The 19150-nt window shown below is 45.0% G+C and overlaps 1 protein-coding gene across 1 annotated transcript in view; it reads left to right on the top strand.

Moving 5' to 3' along the window:
- Window positions 1–5889: 5889 nt before the first annotated feature.
- The window catches only part of MCM9 (minichromosome maintenance 9 homologous recombination repair factor), a 71863-nt gene continuing 58602 nt past the window's right edge, over window positions 5890–19150 (top strand). The window contains exons 1-2 of the mRNA XM_065401614.1: window positions 5890–6199; window positions 16317–16633. Coding sequence (XP_065257686.1) covers window positions 5890–6199; window positions 16317–16633 — 627 coding nt within the window. The remainder of the gene's footprint in view (window positions 6200–16316; window positions 16634–19150) is intronic.

Below are 19150 nucleotides of genomic sequence, written 5' to 3'. Positions count from 1 at the left end.
AGATTAGTGAAGGAGAATTGCACAGGTTTTGTGAAAATCTTACACTAGCAACTGTTTGGGGTATACAGGCTGTTTCTGTTTTAATTTTGCACCAGTTAATCATCCATCAACTGTCAACACCACCCAAAACACAATGGAAGGCAAGGTCTCTGCAATGAGCATCTTACAATAGAAGGCTCAAATCCTGCAAACACTTATGCAGATGGGTAGTTCCATAGGGTAAGTGGGTCTACTCTCATGCATAAAGTTCTTTTTCCTTTATGCCACTTTTTCTGGTGAGGGTCACAGCAGCAGCATGGAGAGTAGGAAGGACCACATCTCCTTTTCCTCCACAACAGGTTCTAGTTCCTCATGGGGGATTCTCCAGTGTTCCCAGGCCAGCAGAGAGATATAATCCCTCCAGCGTGTCCTGGGTTGGCCTCGGGGCTTCCGCCCAGTGGGACGTGCCTAGTAGAGTTCCAACGGAAGCCTCCCAAGGGGCATCCTTATCAGGTGCCCGAACCACCTCAACTAGCTCCTCTAGATCTAGAGAATGTAGCATTTCTACTCCGTGGCCATCCCATACAGCCGAGCTCCTCACCCTACCGCAGCGTAAGCCCAGCCACCCTGCAGAGAAAGCGATTGCGGAACTGGGGCACAATCAAACAACAAAAAGAAGAGACACACTCAATGATATGAGTTTATCTTGGGGCCTGATCATCCATCCCTTGAAGTCAACAGAAGCAGGATTAGGATTTAAGAGCAGAGCATTTAAAATTTTATTGGTGGATAACAGCACTCTTAATGATATGGGAAAGTAGTTGTGGGCTAAGTGAATGTTAGAGGAGAGATCTGACTGAAGAATGGATAGGGGCCTAGTGCACTCGGATTGGAATGGAATTTCAGGCATAGGGGACATATGGGAGGGGTTGCTTTTTAATTTTAAAATGTAGTAAAAAGATTTAACTGTAAAGTATTCCAACTAGTTAAAGATGTAAAGGGGAGAAAGAAGATGTTTACAAGCTAAATACAACACATCACAAATACTCAGATGAAAAAGAAAGTTATGTTTAACACCTCCCACTCCCACCAAACAAACAAACAACAAAAACTTGTGGCTATGTCCCATCCCCTGCAGCACAAAGAAGAGAAAACCGGCTTGCTTATCAGCCTGACTGACTTTAGAGACCAAAATTCAGAAGACCTCGAGGTATCTGTCCAACTATGGGGATGGGGGACATGGGCCTAACTGAGCTTCAGTTAATTGGGAGTTTTATTTAAATGGAGCACCACTACAATTGCATTTTCTCCTTTATTTACTGAGATCTGTAGTTCTCACGGCTTGCCTGAAAGATAAGTAACTGTTGTCCCCATTGTACAGATGAGGAAACAATCACAAACAAGAAACTTCCCTGAGCTCAAGCAAGATGGCTGTAGAAGTGCAAATTGAATTTGGATCTGCTAACAAGGTCTTTTTGGCATTGCTGACAGTGAAAAATCAAAAACTTCTGTAGACAGTCTTCTTTTACAGTACATAATTAGTCTGATCAAAAGATCTCATTGTTATAGAGGTTAAAAAAAGCTTTTCTAATTTTTGATATCCTCAAAGTAAGGTCATTATGGCCTTTTAAATCTCTGCTTAAAGATGAAATATAAAAGGTTATACAGTCATTAAACATATTGCTACCTTACATTCTATAGTATAACATCTCCTTTTGAAATGCATGTGCACTCTGTCATCTTAAAAGACCAAGTCACAGAGTCTACATGTTTGGATCATTGTTAAATTTAATTCCAAGGCAACAACCTCTATTTTAATAGGAAGTCCTGAGTATTCCTTCTCCATTGTATATAGTTTAAAGAAACTGTAACTCAGTTACTTTCCTAAATGGTCTCCATCTCTTAGGGCCTCACCTGCACTACAGATTTAAAAAAAACTGGAATTCCAAATCCTACAAATGTATGTGCTTAACATTACTAGCATGAGTAGTTCCATTAAAAGCAATGAACTTGTTTAAGCATCTGCAGGATTGGGGCATACGTTTTTTAACTAAGTTGTAATACTGCTGCCTTCACAAACAGTGTATGTCCACATAAAACATGGACAGATAATTCCTAGTAGTGCAAGTATCTGTGTTTTCACCCTGCTTGCCATAGAACATTAACATTATTATTGAGCTATATAACCATGTTCCCACACATTGGTGGTTTTAGTAGAAGTAACTATTTAATCATCCCCATCTGCAATGCATCCATATAAACAGCTGTGCAGCTTAGTGCACAGACCAATACGTTTGACAGTTATTCCTGTATCTGAAGGAATCAAGCAAAGCTACATTGTTTAAAAACCCAACAAACTTTAAACACAGTCAGAGCCCTAGAACAGTTGCACCAACCTTCCCTCACCCATCAAAGGACAATGTTACAATTCCTATTGCCTCCCCCAGCTCCCCCACCAACCTCATTCAGCCCACATCCACCTCCACTCCAGTTAATGGCAGAGGGGAAGTCCATTACATTACTGTGTGGAACTGCTGACTCAAGCAAACTGTGGTCATGCCAAAACCTAGGTACATTTCACATAGTTATTTTGGTAGCATAGAATGTGCCTTAGTAAGGTAAAGATAACTGAATAGTCTTGAATGAATCCTTACTTAGTTTGAAGCGGTTCAACAGCAGTAAGAGCAAAACAGAGGTAGAGAGGGGGGGAAAACAAGTTTGTTTTTAAAAAGTCCTCAACTGGGTTCCAGTTTTGTTATTCAGGCCTAAGCTTAGTATTTATCAATCTACTAATTTATGTATGAGTGTAGGTGAGGCCATAAGAAACATGCCCCCTTGAACCCACAAATGAGCCAGTTAGATGGTACAGTGTTATGCAGGGCATTCACAAAATCTGAGGGCATTTCTGAAAACCATGTTTCTTGTTTAAAGAATGGACCTTAAATATTCTTTTGATGATCTGACTGGCAGCCTCTCTGGGACTCCACACTTTGGCTGGTGAGAACATCTACTTCAAAAGTTCCAAACCTGCTAAAAGTGAAGGTTACTTACGGTCGGGGACAAGTTTAAAACATTTCAAGCAGAACTGTTAAAATTCATTTAAAACAATATTAAAAAAAAAAACCCACATGTAATCCTGCTTCTTGCCCTCTATTCCTTTACCGAATATCATGATTGCCTCTGCTGGACATCTTGTTCTTCCTTCAATCCCTGACCCGGGTCTCTTCTTCTTATCCCAGCATGAGCGCTCAGATTATTTTTATTTCTGCAACTGTTCAGATTTAAAATTTTTATTAAAGTTAGTTTAAAATTGAATATACACAAGTTAAGAGGGAAGGTACTGTACATCTGGGGTCTGGCTTGAGTTATGAGGGATCACAGGTATCGGTTGCAAAGATGAAGAGATACATACATATCACATAACCAGCATAGAGCCAGATTGGGGTGCAAGAGTTTTTAAAGCGTCAGTGGATAAGTGGGCTCCGGTATGCCATCCATGGAATGTATAAAGACCCAAGTCAATATCGGTGTAGCGAATAAGTACATGGGTGGGTGCTACTACTCTCCCTGCCATCCGAGGAGAGCCTGGCCGCCTGGTGGTGGGGGAATTAACAGGGGTAAACGACACCGGCTTTAAGATCAGCAGGGGTACCGCGTGGTCACACAGAGGGGGGGTGGGCAGAGAGAAGCGATGTGCATCGGGGGCTCAGCACCAACTCATCTCGCGGCCCCAAGAAGAGCGCAGGGCCGCCCGAGAGGCCCAGCGCGGCTCCCCCTCCAGCTCCCGGGCTAGTAGCACAAACTGCTCCGTGGCAGAATTTCCTCTCTAGGTTGCAGCTTGTGCCACTACCCCGGCCCCTCACCGCAGCTCCGCGGGCCGCTCCCGGGCTCGCTCTGTTCCGCCTGCTGGGGGAGGCTCTTTCTTTCTCATGCTGCGCCCAGCCACGTTTCCGGCTCGCTGGGCCCCTCTCGCCGGCAGCCGGCCCCGGGCGCGGAGCGGAGGGGGCGGGACGGAGCCGCTTCTCCTGCCGGGTGAGGGTGGCCGCTCAGGGTCGCTGCCTCGGTGCAGCGCGGCGGCTGCTGCGAGAGCCCAGCTCGGGAGGCGGCGGCGGCAGGTAACCCCGGCGGGGTAGGAGAGCGTGGCGGGCGGCCCGCGGGGGCAGGCGCTGGAGCAGGGGCCCTGGGCTCAGCCCCAGTGAGGGGCATTGCCCGCGCCCCTCCCCCGCCGCGGGAGCTCTGGAGAGAAACTTTGTGGCTGTGAGTTCCCCGTTCCCCTGGGGCTGGGCCCGGCGCCACGTGCCCCGCTCCGCGGCCCCAGCCCCCCAGGGGCCGGCGGGATTGGCTGCCCTGGCTCAGGGAGGTGGGGCTAGAAGGTTCCCGCACCGCAGCAGCAGCCCTGTGCCCCCTGCCCGCAGCGGGGGAGACGCTTCTCAGGCCTCGTTGCTCCTTGGGCGCCTCTCTCTCTCACGTCTAGGTGTGTGTGCCCGCTGGGCGCTGCGCAGACACAAAGGCAGGCCTGGCCCCCGGGAGGGGGGCGTTGAGGCTGCCTCGCTTCTTCACCCCCTTCTTTTAGACTTCCCTCGTAAAGATAGTCACAACTGGACAGGCCTGAGTGGGCTGGGGCACCTGACTCCCTAGTGATGGAACTAGGGGGTTGCACACTTTGTAGCTTCTGCACATACCAGGGGTTCCTTGTGTCCCTTTATTTCCTGCCCTACAAGGTTCATGTGTGCCACCCTTCCATCCCCCCCTATGTCATGGACTCCCTGCTCCACCGCTTCACCCCCCGCCCCAGCTCTGTGTGGCCCCTATTTCATCTTCCCCATATCAGCATCCCCCATTTTTCTCCCACGCCAGGGTCTCTGTGTGCCCGCTATCCCCTCATTTGCCCCTTCCCCCTATGTCAGTGGCTCTTTGTGTGCCCCCATTCCCTCTCATGCCAGGATGCTTCATTCCTCCTCCCATAGCAGGGGCTCTGTGTGCACTCCCTATTCCCCCATTCTGATTGGATATGGCATTCAAAACTTATCACTTTACACACTAACAGAGAAATGCCATCATGCTGAATGGAGGATCTCACTACACTCAGCCAATCAAAGAACACATTTATGTTACGTATGTTCTGTCCATTAGGAAGTTTAGAAATAGGAACATCATAGGAACCACAGAGCACCTGGTCTTCACAAAAAAAAGTTTTGATTAGTTGTTAGTTTGTTTGTTGCCCAAAAGTCATTTATACTCAAGCAAACAAAAACTCACTGATATTTGTTCCATTCACACTGACTCAGAGGAAAACATTCCAAGCTCTAAACTTCATAGATGGTAAACTTGAGCGAGAGAAGGTTCCTGCTTCTTTGCAAGTTGCTGCTATAACAGGTTTATTATGTAATTATAGTTTATTATTATTTATATGTCAGTAGCACTCAGAATGTGTTAGGCATTATCTACAAATATAGGGAAGACAAATATAGTCGCAGCCCTGAGGAGCTCAATCCTGCAAACGTGCCCATGCTTGATTTTATGCATGTGAACAGTCCCGTTGCAGTTAAGTTTGTAAAAGGCCCAAGGCCTCGTGAGAGGCACTTAATAGCAATTGAAATAAATATCTTAAATGTTTATTGATGTCAATGAGAGTTTTCACTGAGTAAGGTGTGTGAACTAAGACCCTTAGCTAAAGATAATATGCATGCTTGCCATATGGTACTTTTCATTCATAATTTTCAAAACACTTAGCAAACTATCTTTATCCCAGTTTAACAAATTTTTGTCAGGGCATATAATGTACTTACTGTAAAATAGTTTACATTGTTCACTTGTGACCCTAACAAAAATATTCTTTAACAAAAATTGATTTTTAGTTTTTTGAGATCTTTAATTAAGTTTTTTCCCTTTTACAATTATAGGTTCAATATGCTATTAAATGCTGACCAAGTAAACCTAATCGGACAAGTGTTTGAATCCTATGTTTTGGAACATCACAGGAATGACATCTTGCATATATTAAGGGAAAGAGATGATGAGGGACATTACCCAGTCATTGTTGATGCCCTCACCCTTTTTGAGACCAACATGGAAATTGGAGAATATTTCAATGCATTTCCAAATGAAGTGCTCCCTATTTTTGATAATGCATTGCGCAGGGCAGCCATGACAGCTCTGCAATCTGCTTCCCAGACTCATGATTTTAGCATTAAGCAGAATCTTCATGCCAGAATATCAGGTGAGTCATTGAGGTGTGTAATTCCATGAGATGTTGTGGATTAATGTTTTATTGACAAAGGGTAGTATTCACAAGAGAATTGGGTGCTGCCTAACCCTGTAGGCACCTAAAGTTCCTAAAGACTGAGCAATCCACTGATTAGGGCACCTGGGAGGTCAGAGACCCAGGTTCCATTCTCCCTGCTTCCCATCAGGCAGAGCGGGGATTTGAACCTAGGTCCACACATCCTGGATGAGTGCCATAACCAATGGGCCAAAAGATCATAAGGGGGCACCAGCACTACTTGTTCTTCCTCAGTTTTTCACGAAAAAGGATGTAGGTGCCTATCTCCAGGAGAGGGTTCCCAGCTGTGGATCCCAAACAAAGATCATGCCTCCCTCTGGCCAAGAGTTAGGCACCTAATTCCCTTTGAGGGGTGCAACTTAGGCCACATCAATATAACTCTCCCCATATATTATATAAGGAGCCCTTGGCACCTAATCCAGGGTTTTGAATTCCACTGGGCAGCAGAGCAATGTAATGCTGAGCATTGCAGTGCCTTAATCTTCCTTGTACATCCCACCTTAAAAGTTCCAGTGTACTCTATTTACCTGGAACTAGTGCAGTGCCTGGTGGGAGAAATTACTGTCCTCTGTGTTTTTATTTTGGCATTTTCGATATGTAAGGAACAATAAGGAGTTTAAGTATATTAGAAACAAAAAAAATCCTAGCAATGAAATAAATCTATACTAGATGCAGATGGCAAAATTGTTAATGATACAGAAAAGGCAGATGTGTTCAATAAGTATTTCTGTTCTGTATTTGAAAAGAAGCAGGATGATGTGCTTTGTTCAAAGGAAAATGATAAATACTTTCCAGACCACTGATAAGTATGGAGGATGTTAAACAACATCTTCTAGGGATAAACATTTTTAAAAGAGTAGACCTGGATAGCTTCCACCAAGAGACCTAAAAGATCTGGCTGAGGAGATCTCTTGCCTGCTGATGTTCATTTTGAATAATTCTTGGAATACCAGGGAAATTCCAAAAGACTGGAAACGTACTAATGTTGTGCCAATATTCAAAAAACTTAAGTGGGATGACCTGGAGAACTATAGGCTGGTTAGCCTGACAACAATCCGGGGGAAAATAATGGAAAAGCTGAAATGGGATATTATTAAAAAATTAAAAGCTAGGAATATAATTAATGCCAGTTAACATGGTTTTACGGAAAATAGTCTTGTCAAACAAACCTGATTTCATTCTTGGATGAGATTACTAATTTGATTGATAAAGGTAACTACATAGTTGTCATATACTTTATATTTCTGTAAGGTGATTGACTTAATATTTATGACATTCTGATTAAAAATTAGCACTATAAAATGTCAATAGAACACAAGTTAAATGATTATGAACTGGCTAAGTGACAGATCTCAGTAGTTGTTAACAGGGAAACATCATCGAATGGGGGTGTTTCTAGTGAGCTTCTGTAGGGATCAGTATGAGGCTTGACATGGTTTGACATTTTCATCAATGATCTGTAAATAAACATAAAATCATTGCTGATGAAATTTGCAGATGACAGGAAGATTGACAGGATGGTGAATAATGGTGGGAACAGGCAGGCACCAGCCGACCAAGCACGTGCTTGGGGCGGCACCTTGGAAGGGGCGGCCAATCTTGGGGTGGCGGGGGGCACTCGGGGTTTTTTGTTTTTTTGGTTCGGTGGGGCGGCGCTCGAGGTTTTTTGTTTGTTTGTTTGTTTGTGTTTCAGCGGTGCAGCACTGGGGGGTTGGGGGGCAAGGACTGGCACAGCGCTGGGGGGGCGGAGGCTGGCACGGCGCGGCGCTCGGGGTTTGGGCGGTGTGGCGCTCGGGGGGGCGGGGGTTTGGTTGGCGCGGCGCGGCACTCGGGGTTTGGGCGGCGTGGCGCGGCTTGGCTCTCGGGGATGGGGGTGGGGGTTTGGTTGGCGCGGCGCTCAGGGGGGAAGGGGTTTGGGCGGCCTTGCGCAGTGCTTGGGGTTTGGGCGGCTCGGCGGGGGGTGGGGGTTTGGGCAGCGCGGGGGGCAGGGGTTTGGGCGGCCCGGCCCGGCGGGGGCACTGGGGGGTTTGGGCGGTGCGGCGCTGGGGAGGGCAGGGGTTTCGGCGGCGCTCGGGGGAGGGGGGGGGGTTTGGCGGCCTGGCGCAGCACTTGGGGGAGGGGGCCGGGGTTTCGGTGGGGCGGCGCTCGGGGCGGGGGGGGGGTGTTACGGTGGGGCGGCGCTCTCTTTTTTTGCCTGGGGCGGCAAAAAAGTTAGAGCCGGCCCTGGGAACGGGGCAGTGCAGAGTGATCCGTATGCTGAGCCCATTCAAACAAAATGCATTTTAATACAGCCAAAGGCAAAGTTACACATCTCAGAACAAGGAATACAGGCTATAACTACAGTGTGGGGGATTGTATCCTGGAAAGGAGTGACTCTGAAAAGGATTTAGTGGACTTACTGAACATGAGCTCCCAGTGTGATGCTGTGGCAAAAAGGACTAATGCAATCCTTGGATGTGTAAACAGAGAAATAGCGAGTAGGAATCGGGAGGTGATTTTACCTCCATATACAAAAATGGTGCAACTGATATTGGAATACTCTCTACAGTTCTAGTGTCCACATTTTAAAAACGATGTTGAAAAACTGGAGAAGGGTGTAGAAAAGAGCCACAAAAATTACATGAGGGCTGGAGAAAATGCCTAGCACTGAGTAACTTAGAGTTCGGTCTGTTTAGTGTAGCTACAAGAAGCTTGAGAGATGACTTAATTATGGTGTATAAGTTCCTTCACGGGGAGAAAACACTAGGTACTAAAGGGTTCTTTAACGGAGAAAGGAATAACAACAATCAGTAGCTGGAAGCTGAAGCCAGACAAATTCAAATTGGAAATAAATTTTTACCAGTGAGGATAATTAACCATTGGAGCAAACTACCAATGGAATTGGTGAATTCTCCATCTCCTGATGTCTTCAGATCAAGAGTCAACACCTTGCTGGAAGATATGCCTTAGCCAAACACAAGTTATGCTTTAGTCAAACACAGGTTATTGGGCTCCATGCCGGGGTAATTGGAGGAAATGTAGTGTCCTGTGATCTACAGGAGGTCAGACTAGATGATCTAATAATCCCTTCTGGCCTTAAACTCTGTGACTCTATGAGAGTCAACAGAGAACTGCTATTTGTCTAAGAAAAGCAGAAAATGTAGCCCTCGTTAACAAAGCCAAAGAAACCCCCAACACAATTTGCAACAAACCAGTGCTGCCTCTATAAAGCCCTGCATGAGAGAATAGAAAACTTTCATGAGATAAAAGGCTTGGTTACAATTAAAGGAGCATTATTTGAAATTCTCAAGACCAGTGCAGAGAAAGAGTTGTTATAATGACTGTTTTTTATTTGTATTACAGTTATAATATTAAATTTGATTTAGGTAAAATTATATTAATATATATAAAAATATCTTAGAAAAAAATTACATTACTTGAACTACTGTATTGTAAAGACAAATGTACTGCATCAAATCCAATATTTTCTACAACAGCTAGTAAAATGGAGGTGGGGATGGAAACTGAGGAACAGATGAGGGTGTAATGATAATCTAAGGTCTTAATGCGTGAAGCTCATTGCAGGATCAGGGCTTAAACCAAAACATGTGTATTTATTTGTAGTACTGGGACAGGTGAGTCTAGGCCAACCCATAATTAAAGTCCTGCCCCCTCAATTGAAAGTGAGGAAGCACTAAGTCCAGGCTGAAATTGATTGCTGGGAACAACAAAGGAGAAAACAGATCAGGAATGAGGATAAAGGTTGAAAATCAGGGTTCCAGAGAGGGACACCAAGTAGAGAACCCTGAACAGCGCTCACGGCTACTGCTCCTCAAAGGTGTCCGAGGAGTCAGTGGATGCTGCCCAGAGGAGCTGTGCCCAAAGGCATGAGCAGACAAGGGACTAGTAATATACCCTACAGTTGCAGAGCCACCCTCCTGTCTAGTAACATCCTCCTGGTATGATGGATGGCCATCTTGGCCAGTGCCAGGAGGGAGTTGACAAGAAGGTCCGACAACATTGTGGGACCACAGATGAGGTATGCAAACAGCAGGGAGGTGCAGGGAAAAGAGCAACCAAACCTCAGTAGGAGGTTCTGGAGGAGCCAGAAGAGGGGCTGCAACCTGATGCACTCTGTAGATGAGCACCAGAGTCTCCCTCTTACCGCAGAAGGGACAGATATTTGGGGAGTTTGTGAACTGTGCCAGGTACATGCCCAGGGTCATGGCTCCATGGAAGAGCTTCCAACTAATATCCCCAGCAGGTCGTAGAACCAGAGTGGAGTACAGACTGGCTCGCCAGAATTCCTCTCCCTCCACAGGCAGCAACAGGTCTTGTCATTTGGTGAGGAGGGAGACACAAGGGTGAGGAAGTGGATGGTATGAAGAACGAGTGCGTACAGATGTTTTCTGGGCATGTCTTGGAGGCAAACTGACTAAATGTCATTCAGGCAACTCAGGTGGCCTCAGGGGTGACTGGGGAAAGTCGCAGGCCCGATGATGAGTTCTGAAGGGCCAGGAGCAAGGGGTGGGCAGGGAGCATCATCCTGCAGGACCTTCTTGAGGAAAGTGAGAGAAGCAAGAGGCAAAGCTGTCCTCGCCTACTGCAACATATGACCGCGGACACACAGGGTGGACAGCCCCACCTGCTGGCCAAGTACCGCAAGGTCCACCCAGTCCTTCAGATCATAGTCCAGAAGGTCTCTGATTCTGGTGTTACCAACCTCTGACACCAATCAAGACTCCATCCCCTGCACACTTAGATGGGGGTTATGTAGCAGGGGTTCTGTGAGCAGGTCCTCCACCTCAGTGGCACTATGGACCTGGTTGCTGATCCTAGCTTCCAGGTCCTGAGGAGGTCCTGGTAAAAGACTGGCAGCTCAGAGAGGTCTTAGGGGAGAAAGGTACATGCCAGGATAGAGCAGTGGACCCACACCCCACTAGATGACATGGTGCGTGGGTGAAAGGGAGACTGCCTGCCACCTGTCCTCAACCATCAGACCAGAGCTCTTAACCCAGTTGTCTCAGGCAGAGGAGACTGCTGAATAGATGGTCTGACAAACCTCCACCCACAACAGGGCTCTCAGGTCCTGGGTCACAAGGAGCACGTTGTCAGCATACGCCAAAAGACCCACCCACAGGTCTGTCTCACAAAGCACCAACCCCATCATCCTGTTGCAGAGGAGGCAGAGGAAGGGCTCAGTAATGATGGTATAGACCTGGTCAGACAGTGAGCAGCCCTGATGCACCCCTCAACCAAAGGTGACAGGTTCAGTGAAGGCCCAGTTGAGCTTACCTAGACACTCCACAGAGTCCTACAGCACCTGTAGAAACCCCATGAAGTGGGTTTGGAAGCCAAACGCCAGCAGAGTGCCTGTGAGATGTCTGTGATCCATCCTGTCAAACGCCTTCTCCTGCTCCAGGGACAGGAGGGTGAGTGACAGACCATCTCTGTGTGCTAGCTGGACTAGGTCCCAGACCAGCTAGTTTATCAAAAATAGTCCAGCCTGGGATGGTCTAAGTCTGGTCAGGGTGGTTCATGTCCGCTAGCATGGACCCCAACTGCAGTGAGATGGCTTTCACTATGACTTTGTTGTCTGTGCTGAGGAGCGAAACGGGGAGCCAATTCCTGAGGTCGTGGAGGTCCCTCTTTTTAGGCAGCAGGGTGAGCACAGCCTGCCTGCACTATAGGGAGAGCACCCCACGCTCCAAGGACTCAGCCCAGATAGTTGCGAGGTCTGGGCTGAGCACCTCCCAGAATGTGTGGTAGAACTCCAGAGTCAGCTCATTGATGCCTGGAGATTTGTTGGTGGGTATCAGACAGAGGGCCTCCAAGAACTCGGCCAGAGTGAGAGGTTGCTCTAACCAGACCTAGTCCCCTGAGCTGACTGTAGAGAGTTCATCTCACAGGACTCCACAGGCATCGGCATCAGTTGGATCCAGGGAGAAGAGGCTGACATAAAAGGCCCTGGCTGTTCCCCACATCTCCATTGACTCTATGAGAGGTGTGCCATCTTCCGCCCAGAGGCTCATGATATGCTTTTTGGGTCCTCTCTTTTTCTCCAGGCATAGAAGAAGCAGGAGTCACAATCCATTTCCTGAAGGCACTGGATGCAGGATCAAATAAAGGCACCCAGGGCCCTGAGCTTGTCACATTTCTCCTGACACACTTTGAAGAGGGATGGATTCCTGGGGCGAGAGGCCAGGTGCCTCTCCACCTCCAAAACCTCCTGTTCGAACTACTCTATTGCCACATCCCACCTCTGGCTGGCCCCTTGGGTGTAGTCACGGCAGAAGAGCTGGTCACATATCTTCCCCACATCCCACCATTTCTGTGCTGAGAGAATGTGATGCCTCTGGCTCCTCCAGGCCAGCCGGAACTCCTGGAAGGATGCTGCAAAGCCCACGTTCTCCAACAGACTGTTAATTGCAATGCCAGTAGGCTGGCCCCAGCTGCTCAGGTGTTAGTGAGGCCATTATGTCCACCAGGTGGTGGTCCAAGAATGGGTCCAGCCTGATGCTGGAGAAATGGGCCCAGCAAGATGTGAAATCAAGAAATGTAAATACGGTCCAACTGGGAGTGTCACAATTGAATGTCCTCCACCCAGACATAAGTGAAAGTGGTGGAGTTGTCCGGGTGGTAGTCTAACCAGGGAGCGATGGTTGACAATCTCCCTGAGAACGTCCGTGGTGGCCTGGCACTTCTCTATCCTGAGGTGGTCCTGTGCTTCCGGGGTAGTGTTAAAATTCATGCCCAGGATCAGGCACTTATGAGGATCCAGAGTGCTGAGGAAGGCAGATGCCTGCTGATAGAACTGCACTGGCTCTGGGCCCATTATGGGGGATAGATGTTAACCAGGAAAAATCTGTGTAGGGGTCAGGAAATTCCATGAGTATACACTTAGTTTCAGATGCATTCTTTCATTGGTGTGGGGAAGCATTGTTTGCACCTCAACCCTTTATGAAAGAAGCAGGGTGTACAGCAGAGAGTGGTTAGCTCTTCATCCCTCTCTAGCCCTTCAGCAGCATGACTGTTGCAGATGCTTTAGTACAATTCTGGGACATGGTTAAAGGATGGTTGGGGCTAGTATACCCTACAAGTATCAGAGGGGTAGCTGTGTTAGTCTGGATCTGTAAAAAGCAACAGAGAGTCCTGTGGCACCTTTAAGACTAACAGATGTATTGGAGCATAAGCTTTCATGGGTGAATGCCCACTTCATTGCATCCGACGAAGTGGGCATTCACCCACGAAAGCTTATGCTCCAATACATCTGTTAGTCTTAAAGGTGCCACGGACTCTCTGTTGCTTTATACCCTACAAGACAGAGTTATATTTTAATCAATTTGGGGATAGTTTATCTGCATTGTAACTCCTCTTACACTATTGATTTTTGTAGTGCAGGTGGGACCTTATCTAAACTGCTCGCTTTAAAAGCAGAATACATTGTTGGAAGAAATTATCAGTAATGAACATTTCATCCTCTTTGTCACAATGTACTGTCCTTTCTATTGACAAATGTTGTTATATAGACCTATGTCCCTGGATTTTGATGGTATATGTTTACTTAATCTTTCAGTAGTGTCAAGTTAGAAGAATCAGTTATACAATATACAGTATCTGCTGTTTCACCCCACTAAACCTTGTTTCAAAATGGTATCATCATTATACATACGTACATTCAGGAATATAATATGAATTGTGATTCTGTCTTTCACAATCCTATTTTGTGAGTTCTACTAGCAAAAAATAAAACAATTTGCCACCCATTTTACAATTTATGCAGACTTTATACAACTATTAATTTTGTGATATAAAAGGGATGCATGACCTCTTCTTTCTTACCAGTTCAAAATCATGAAATGTGATGTAGCTTCCTTTTTCTAAACCAATTTTCTGATTGCATTTGCACACCTCTTTGCTTTATAATGAGCATCTTTTTTTTACTCATAGTGTTATGGGGTTATAGATTAAGCTACCAAAGAAGTAGCGGAAGCTATAGGAGTCAAATACTTTTTTGATAGACTGTACCTACAGAAAGGCTGATTATTGCTGCAGGAATAAAAAAGATGGGCTACATGGATTAAAGGTTCTTTCAGCCTAATTTCCTAAGAATGCTATCTTCCATTAAATGGGCATAAGGGACTAGAAACTTTTTGATTTGTGGAGTTTCTCATCATTCTTCCAAAGTGGGTCAGTAGGACATTGCCTTCCTCCCGCTATGGAAGGAGCAGGGGGAACAGCCCTGAACACTGTGGAGCATGTAGTCTCTCATTTAACCAAAGAAAAAAATGTTCTTGAATAGGAAAAGGATATCTAGGAATCCAAAACTGGGTGAAAGCCTCTTTCTCCCTTGGGTGGGGGAGGGGGTGAGAGCAACCTTGGCATATGCACTGGTTAGGGTCAGGTGGGGTGAGAGAAGCTGCACTCAGCTGCACAGATCCCCTCTGCTTTAGGGGGAATTAAAAGATAAACTTGTCTACCTGAAGTTTTGTATTATGCAAATATGAATGCATAAGATTTCCTTTCACTGCAAATCTGTTCATGGATGAGGGAGTTTTTGCTTAATTACCATTAGCCTAAACACCAGTGTGTGCTCAGTAGCAAAGCATTTATGTAAAGCTCAACCTATAATGTTATTACTAATGTACTAAAACCTATTCAAGGACACATGTACACCTCAGGCAAAGAGTTTGGGAAACAAAGTAAAATGAGTGGATTGGAGTCTCTGTATTGCTCAAAATACATTAATTTCCGTCCAAATCTAGTCTCTCTCTCTCTCTCTCTGACTCGCCGATGCTCACTCAGACAGTCATGCCACAAAGATGTTCAGTAGCCAACTGAAGTGCTACAGCTTTCTCCCTGGTGTCAGATGTGCTATGCTTTATGAAGGTCATAGAGTTCATGCCTGTTACTGGAAAAAATTATGCCAAAGGCAAAATTATAAGGAAATACATTGCTCTCCAGTATCAGAGGGGTAGCCGTATTAGTCTTGATCTATAAAAGCAGCAAAGAGTCCTGTGGCACCTTATAGACTAACAGACGTATTGGAGCATGAGCTTTCATGGGTGAATACCCACTTCGTCGGATGCATGACTCTTTGCTGCTTTTACATTGCTCTCCAGTGTTCCAAGGGAGCAGGGAGGGGAAATTTTGTCACAGTTACACAGTTATTACTCACTTTACTGTGTAATATTAAAGAAAATAGTAACTTCCTGGGAGGCAGCTATTCGTGTTATCACATATCAAGTATTATAAAGTGCATTTATTTTTGTAAAAGAGTTGTAGGCTGTTGAGGTACATTAATCTTCCTAGCTAAGGGCTTTGTCCTGCATGGTTCTGAATGCCTTATGGCCAATTGAATGGAGGGCTCAGCATTGACTCTTAGGGTAGAACTAGAGCAGGGCAAGTACTGCAAAAAATGTACTATGACTATTCACTTGAACTTATAAGTGAACATGCTTCAGTTGTGTTCATAACTCCTTTGTATTTGTTTTCCGTCAACTTTCCTGAAAGTGAGCTTTACTAGTATTGATCCTAGAGGAAAGAATTTTAAGGTCAGATGCTCATCGAATATGAATTTTAAATTTGCTTATCTTGAGGATTCACACCAGATTATGAGTCAAGCTTGTTTAACCAGGGAAACAATACCATATGATTTATATGGCTGATCACAGATAAACAGCTAATTTTATATTTCAAATAGCAAGTCATAGAAGGTGGTAAATGAAAGTCATAGAGTAAATGAAACTCACTAAAAGGTCATCAAATAATTTCAGTTAATAAATTCATTTGAGAAAAATCCATGAACAGGAGAAGGCAAAAACCCTCAAATCAGTCACAAGAAATTACTGCTTAGCTTTTGGTCAGAATAGGATTGTAATGCTGTTATATGTTTTGATATTTGTGACTAGTATGTCAGATTAATGAAATGGCCATGGATGCTATTCACATCTGTCTTTCTCTCCTTTTCCAGTTGAGAAAACATCTTTGTACCATACACTGCTAGTGAAGATACATTTCATGTTTATAAACTTAGACTTGCGGTCTTAATAATGTATGTATTTTCATTTAACAGGTTTGCCTGTTTGCCCTGAGCTAACCAGAGAACGTATCCCTAAAACCAGAGATGTGGGTCACTTTTTGTCTGTTACTGGAACTGTTATTCGTACCAGTCTAGTGAAAGTCCTGGAGTTTGAACGGGATTACATGTGTAACAAGTGCAAGCACGTTTTTGTGGTCAAAGCTGATTTTGAGCAGTACTATGCTTTCTTCCGTCCATCAACCTGCCCTAATGAAGAAGGCTGCAATTCATCTAAATTCACTTGTCTCTCAGGAACATCCTCTGTTCCCACCAGCTGCAGAGACTATCAAGAAATCAAAATTCAGGAACAGGTAAAAAAAAATAGAGGGAAGAGGAGGAATAAAATAAATGAATCATGTGGAAAAATAAATTACTCTAGTAAAAGTACTATAGCCTTTGTTGCTAGTGTAAGCAAGTGCAACCCCAATAGAGCTATACCTGTTTATGCCAGTGATGAATTGTTCCCTTGTAACTAATAAAAGATTTGTTAACATCTACCATAAGTGGAAAAGCTGTATAAACCCTTTACAGTTATTTAGAACAATTGCCCGGGTGAGAGGAAAGCTCCAGGATGCCTTTATCCTGCAATTCCAAAACTTCAAGCTAAAGAACTAGAAAAATGAATATCCACAGAAACACCCATGCAAGTTTATTCCATTTGCTATATGACTATATTATTTGAAGTCATTTTTATGCATCATAAGAAATACTTACAGCCAATGCATTGATTAAATTAGGGTGTTCATAAATTAAGTACTAAGTGTGTGTAGTCCATCAGTTCGACGATGACGTTTTCATGCTCTCTCTTGTTGTGAATTCTGGAGTGACTCTGAAGTCCAAAAAGCAACAGAGGGTCCTGTGGCACCTTTAAGACTAACAGATGGCATCTGAAGAAGTGAGGTTCTTACCCACGAAAGCTTATGCTCCCAGTGCTTCTGTTAGTCTTAAAGGTGCCACAGGACCCTCTGTTGCTTTTTACAGATTCAGACTAACACGGCTACCCCTCTGATATCTGAAGTCCAAAGCGTGACACGCATGCTCGTGAGCAGATCGGGCAGACAAAGTCATTGGTAAGCATCTTGATAGCTATAGCAGTAGTATGACGCTTTTCCCTTGCAGCTAACAATTGGTTATTTCTGTCCTCTTCAAAGGCTTGGAAAGCTCTGAGTGTTGTGTGCTGCCAGGCTGATCTATTTAAAGCAGCCTTCTCAAGATCATCCAGTTTTATTGCACCAAAGTGTATGCTCTTCTTGGTGCTGTCCTTGTAGTGCTTTCTGGGGCAGCCTTGATTCCAATGTCCTTGTGCTGATTCTCCATAGAAAATGTTTCTGGGGAATCGATACTCAGGCATCCTAATGATGTGTCCAACCCAACGTGTTGGGCTTTTATCAGCATGGCCTCGATGCTTATGGCATTTTACTTTTGTAGAACCTCCAGGTTGGTAATTTTGTCCTTCCAGTGGATCCCCATAATAGCACTCAAACACTACATATGGAAGGCCTCTAGCTGTTTGATATGCCATTTGTATGGTGTCCAGGTCTCACAGCCGTAGAGGAGAGATGAGAGCACAAAAGCATTATAAAGTTTTATTTTTGTTGAGAGGGTTATGTTGTGGGATTTCAGGACTTCGTTACGTAACTTTCCTAATGACTGAGAAGCTTTCTGTTCGTGATTTCTTTGTCAAGAGATCCATCATGGGAGATATTGCTGCCAAGAGAGGTACAACTGTCAACTTGCTTTAGTTGCATTCCACTAATGGATATGCTAGGGGATATGGCACGGAATGGTGAAGATGATTGGTGCAACACCACATTTTTCTCCAGGTTGATTGTGAGGCCAAACAATTTTGATGCTTCAGCAAAGCAATCTATGATGCACTGGAGATTTCCCCCTGTGTGTGCTAGGAGGGCACAATCCTCTACAAAGAGTGCTTCTCTTATTAGTAGTTCTGTTACTTTTGTTTTTGCTTTAAGCCTTGTAAGATTGAAGACTGAGCTGTTATGTCTGTATCTGATGTATATGCCTCTGTTGAGCCCATCTGTAGCATGGTTGAGAACTTGGGTGAAGAAGAGGTTGAACAATACAAGGGCAAGGATACAGCCTTGTTTGACTCCATATGTAATGGGAAAGGAGTCAGTGAGATCTCCATTAAAAAGTACCTGACCTTGCATCCCCTCAGGAAATAAACGAATGATCTTTACCAGTTTTGGTGGGCAACCAAGTTTGCTGAGGATAATCCATAATCCTTCTCTATTGACAGTATCAAATGCTTTTGTCAGATTGATGAAAACACTAAGCAGATTCATGTTTTGTTCAATACATTTTTCTTGTGTTTGCCTGATACTGAAAATCATGTCTATGGTGCTATGACCAGGTCTGAATCTGCACTGAGTCTCAGGCAGTTTGGCTTCTGAGACAGATGAAATCAGTTGGTTCAGGAGGACACGAGCAAAGATTTTTCCAGCAACAGATAGGAGAGAGCTCCCACGGTAGTTATCACAGACCACTTTGCTGCCTTTATTTTTAAATAAAGGGATAATTGTGGCATCTTTGAAGTCTTGTGGCATTTCTTCACTGTCCCAGATGTCAGTAAGGATCTTCTGGAGTGTTGTTACCACTTTGGACCTGCAGATTTATATATTTCTGCTGGTATTCCATCTCTGCCCGAGGACTTTCCTGAGCTCATCAAACTGATGGCCTTTTCTATTTCTTCAAGTGAGGGTGGTGAGTCAAGGTGGTGCTGAATAGGCTTTTGAAGTATCAGATTAATAGCACTTGTTTCAGTTGAGGATGGTCTGTTCAGTAGCTGGCTGAAATGTTCAGCCCAT

Source organism: Emys orbicularis, chromosome 3 (genome assembly GCF_028017835.1).
Source record: "Emys orbicularis isolate rEmyOrb1 chromosome 3, rEmyOrb1.hap1, whole genome shotgun sequence".
NCBI lineage: Eukaryota > Metazoa > Chordata > Testudines > Emydidae > Emys > Emys orbicularis.
Note: the sequence above shows the minus strand (reverse complement) of the source record. Positions and strands in the feature narration are given on the sequence as shown.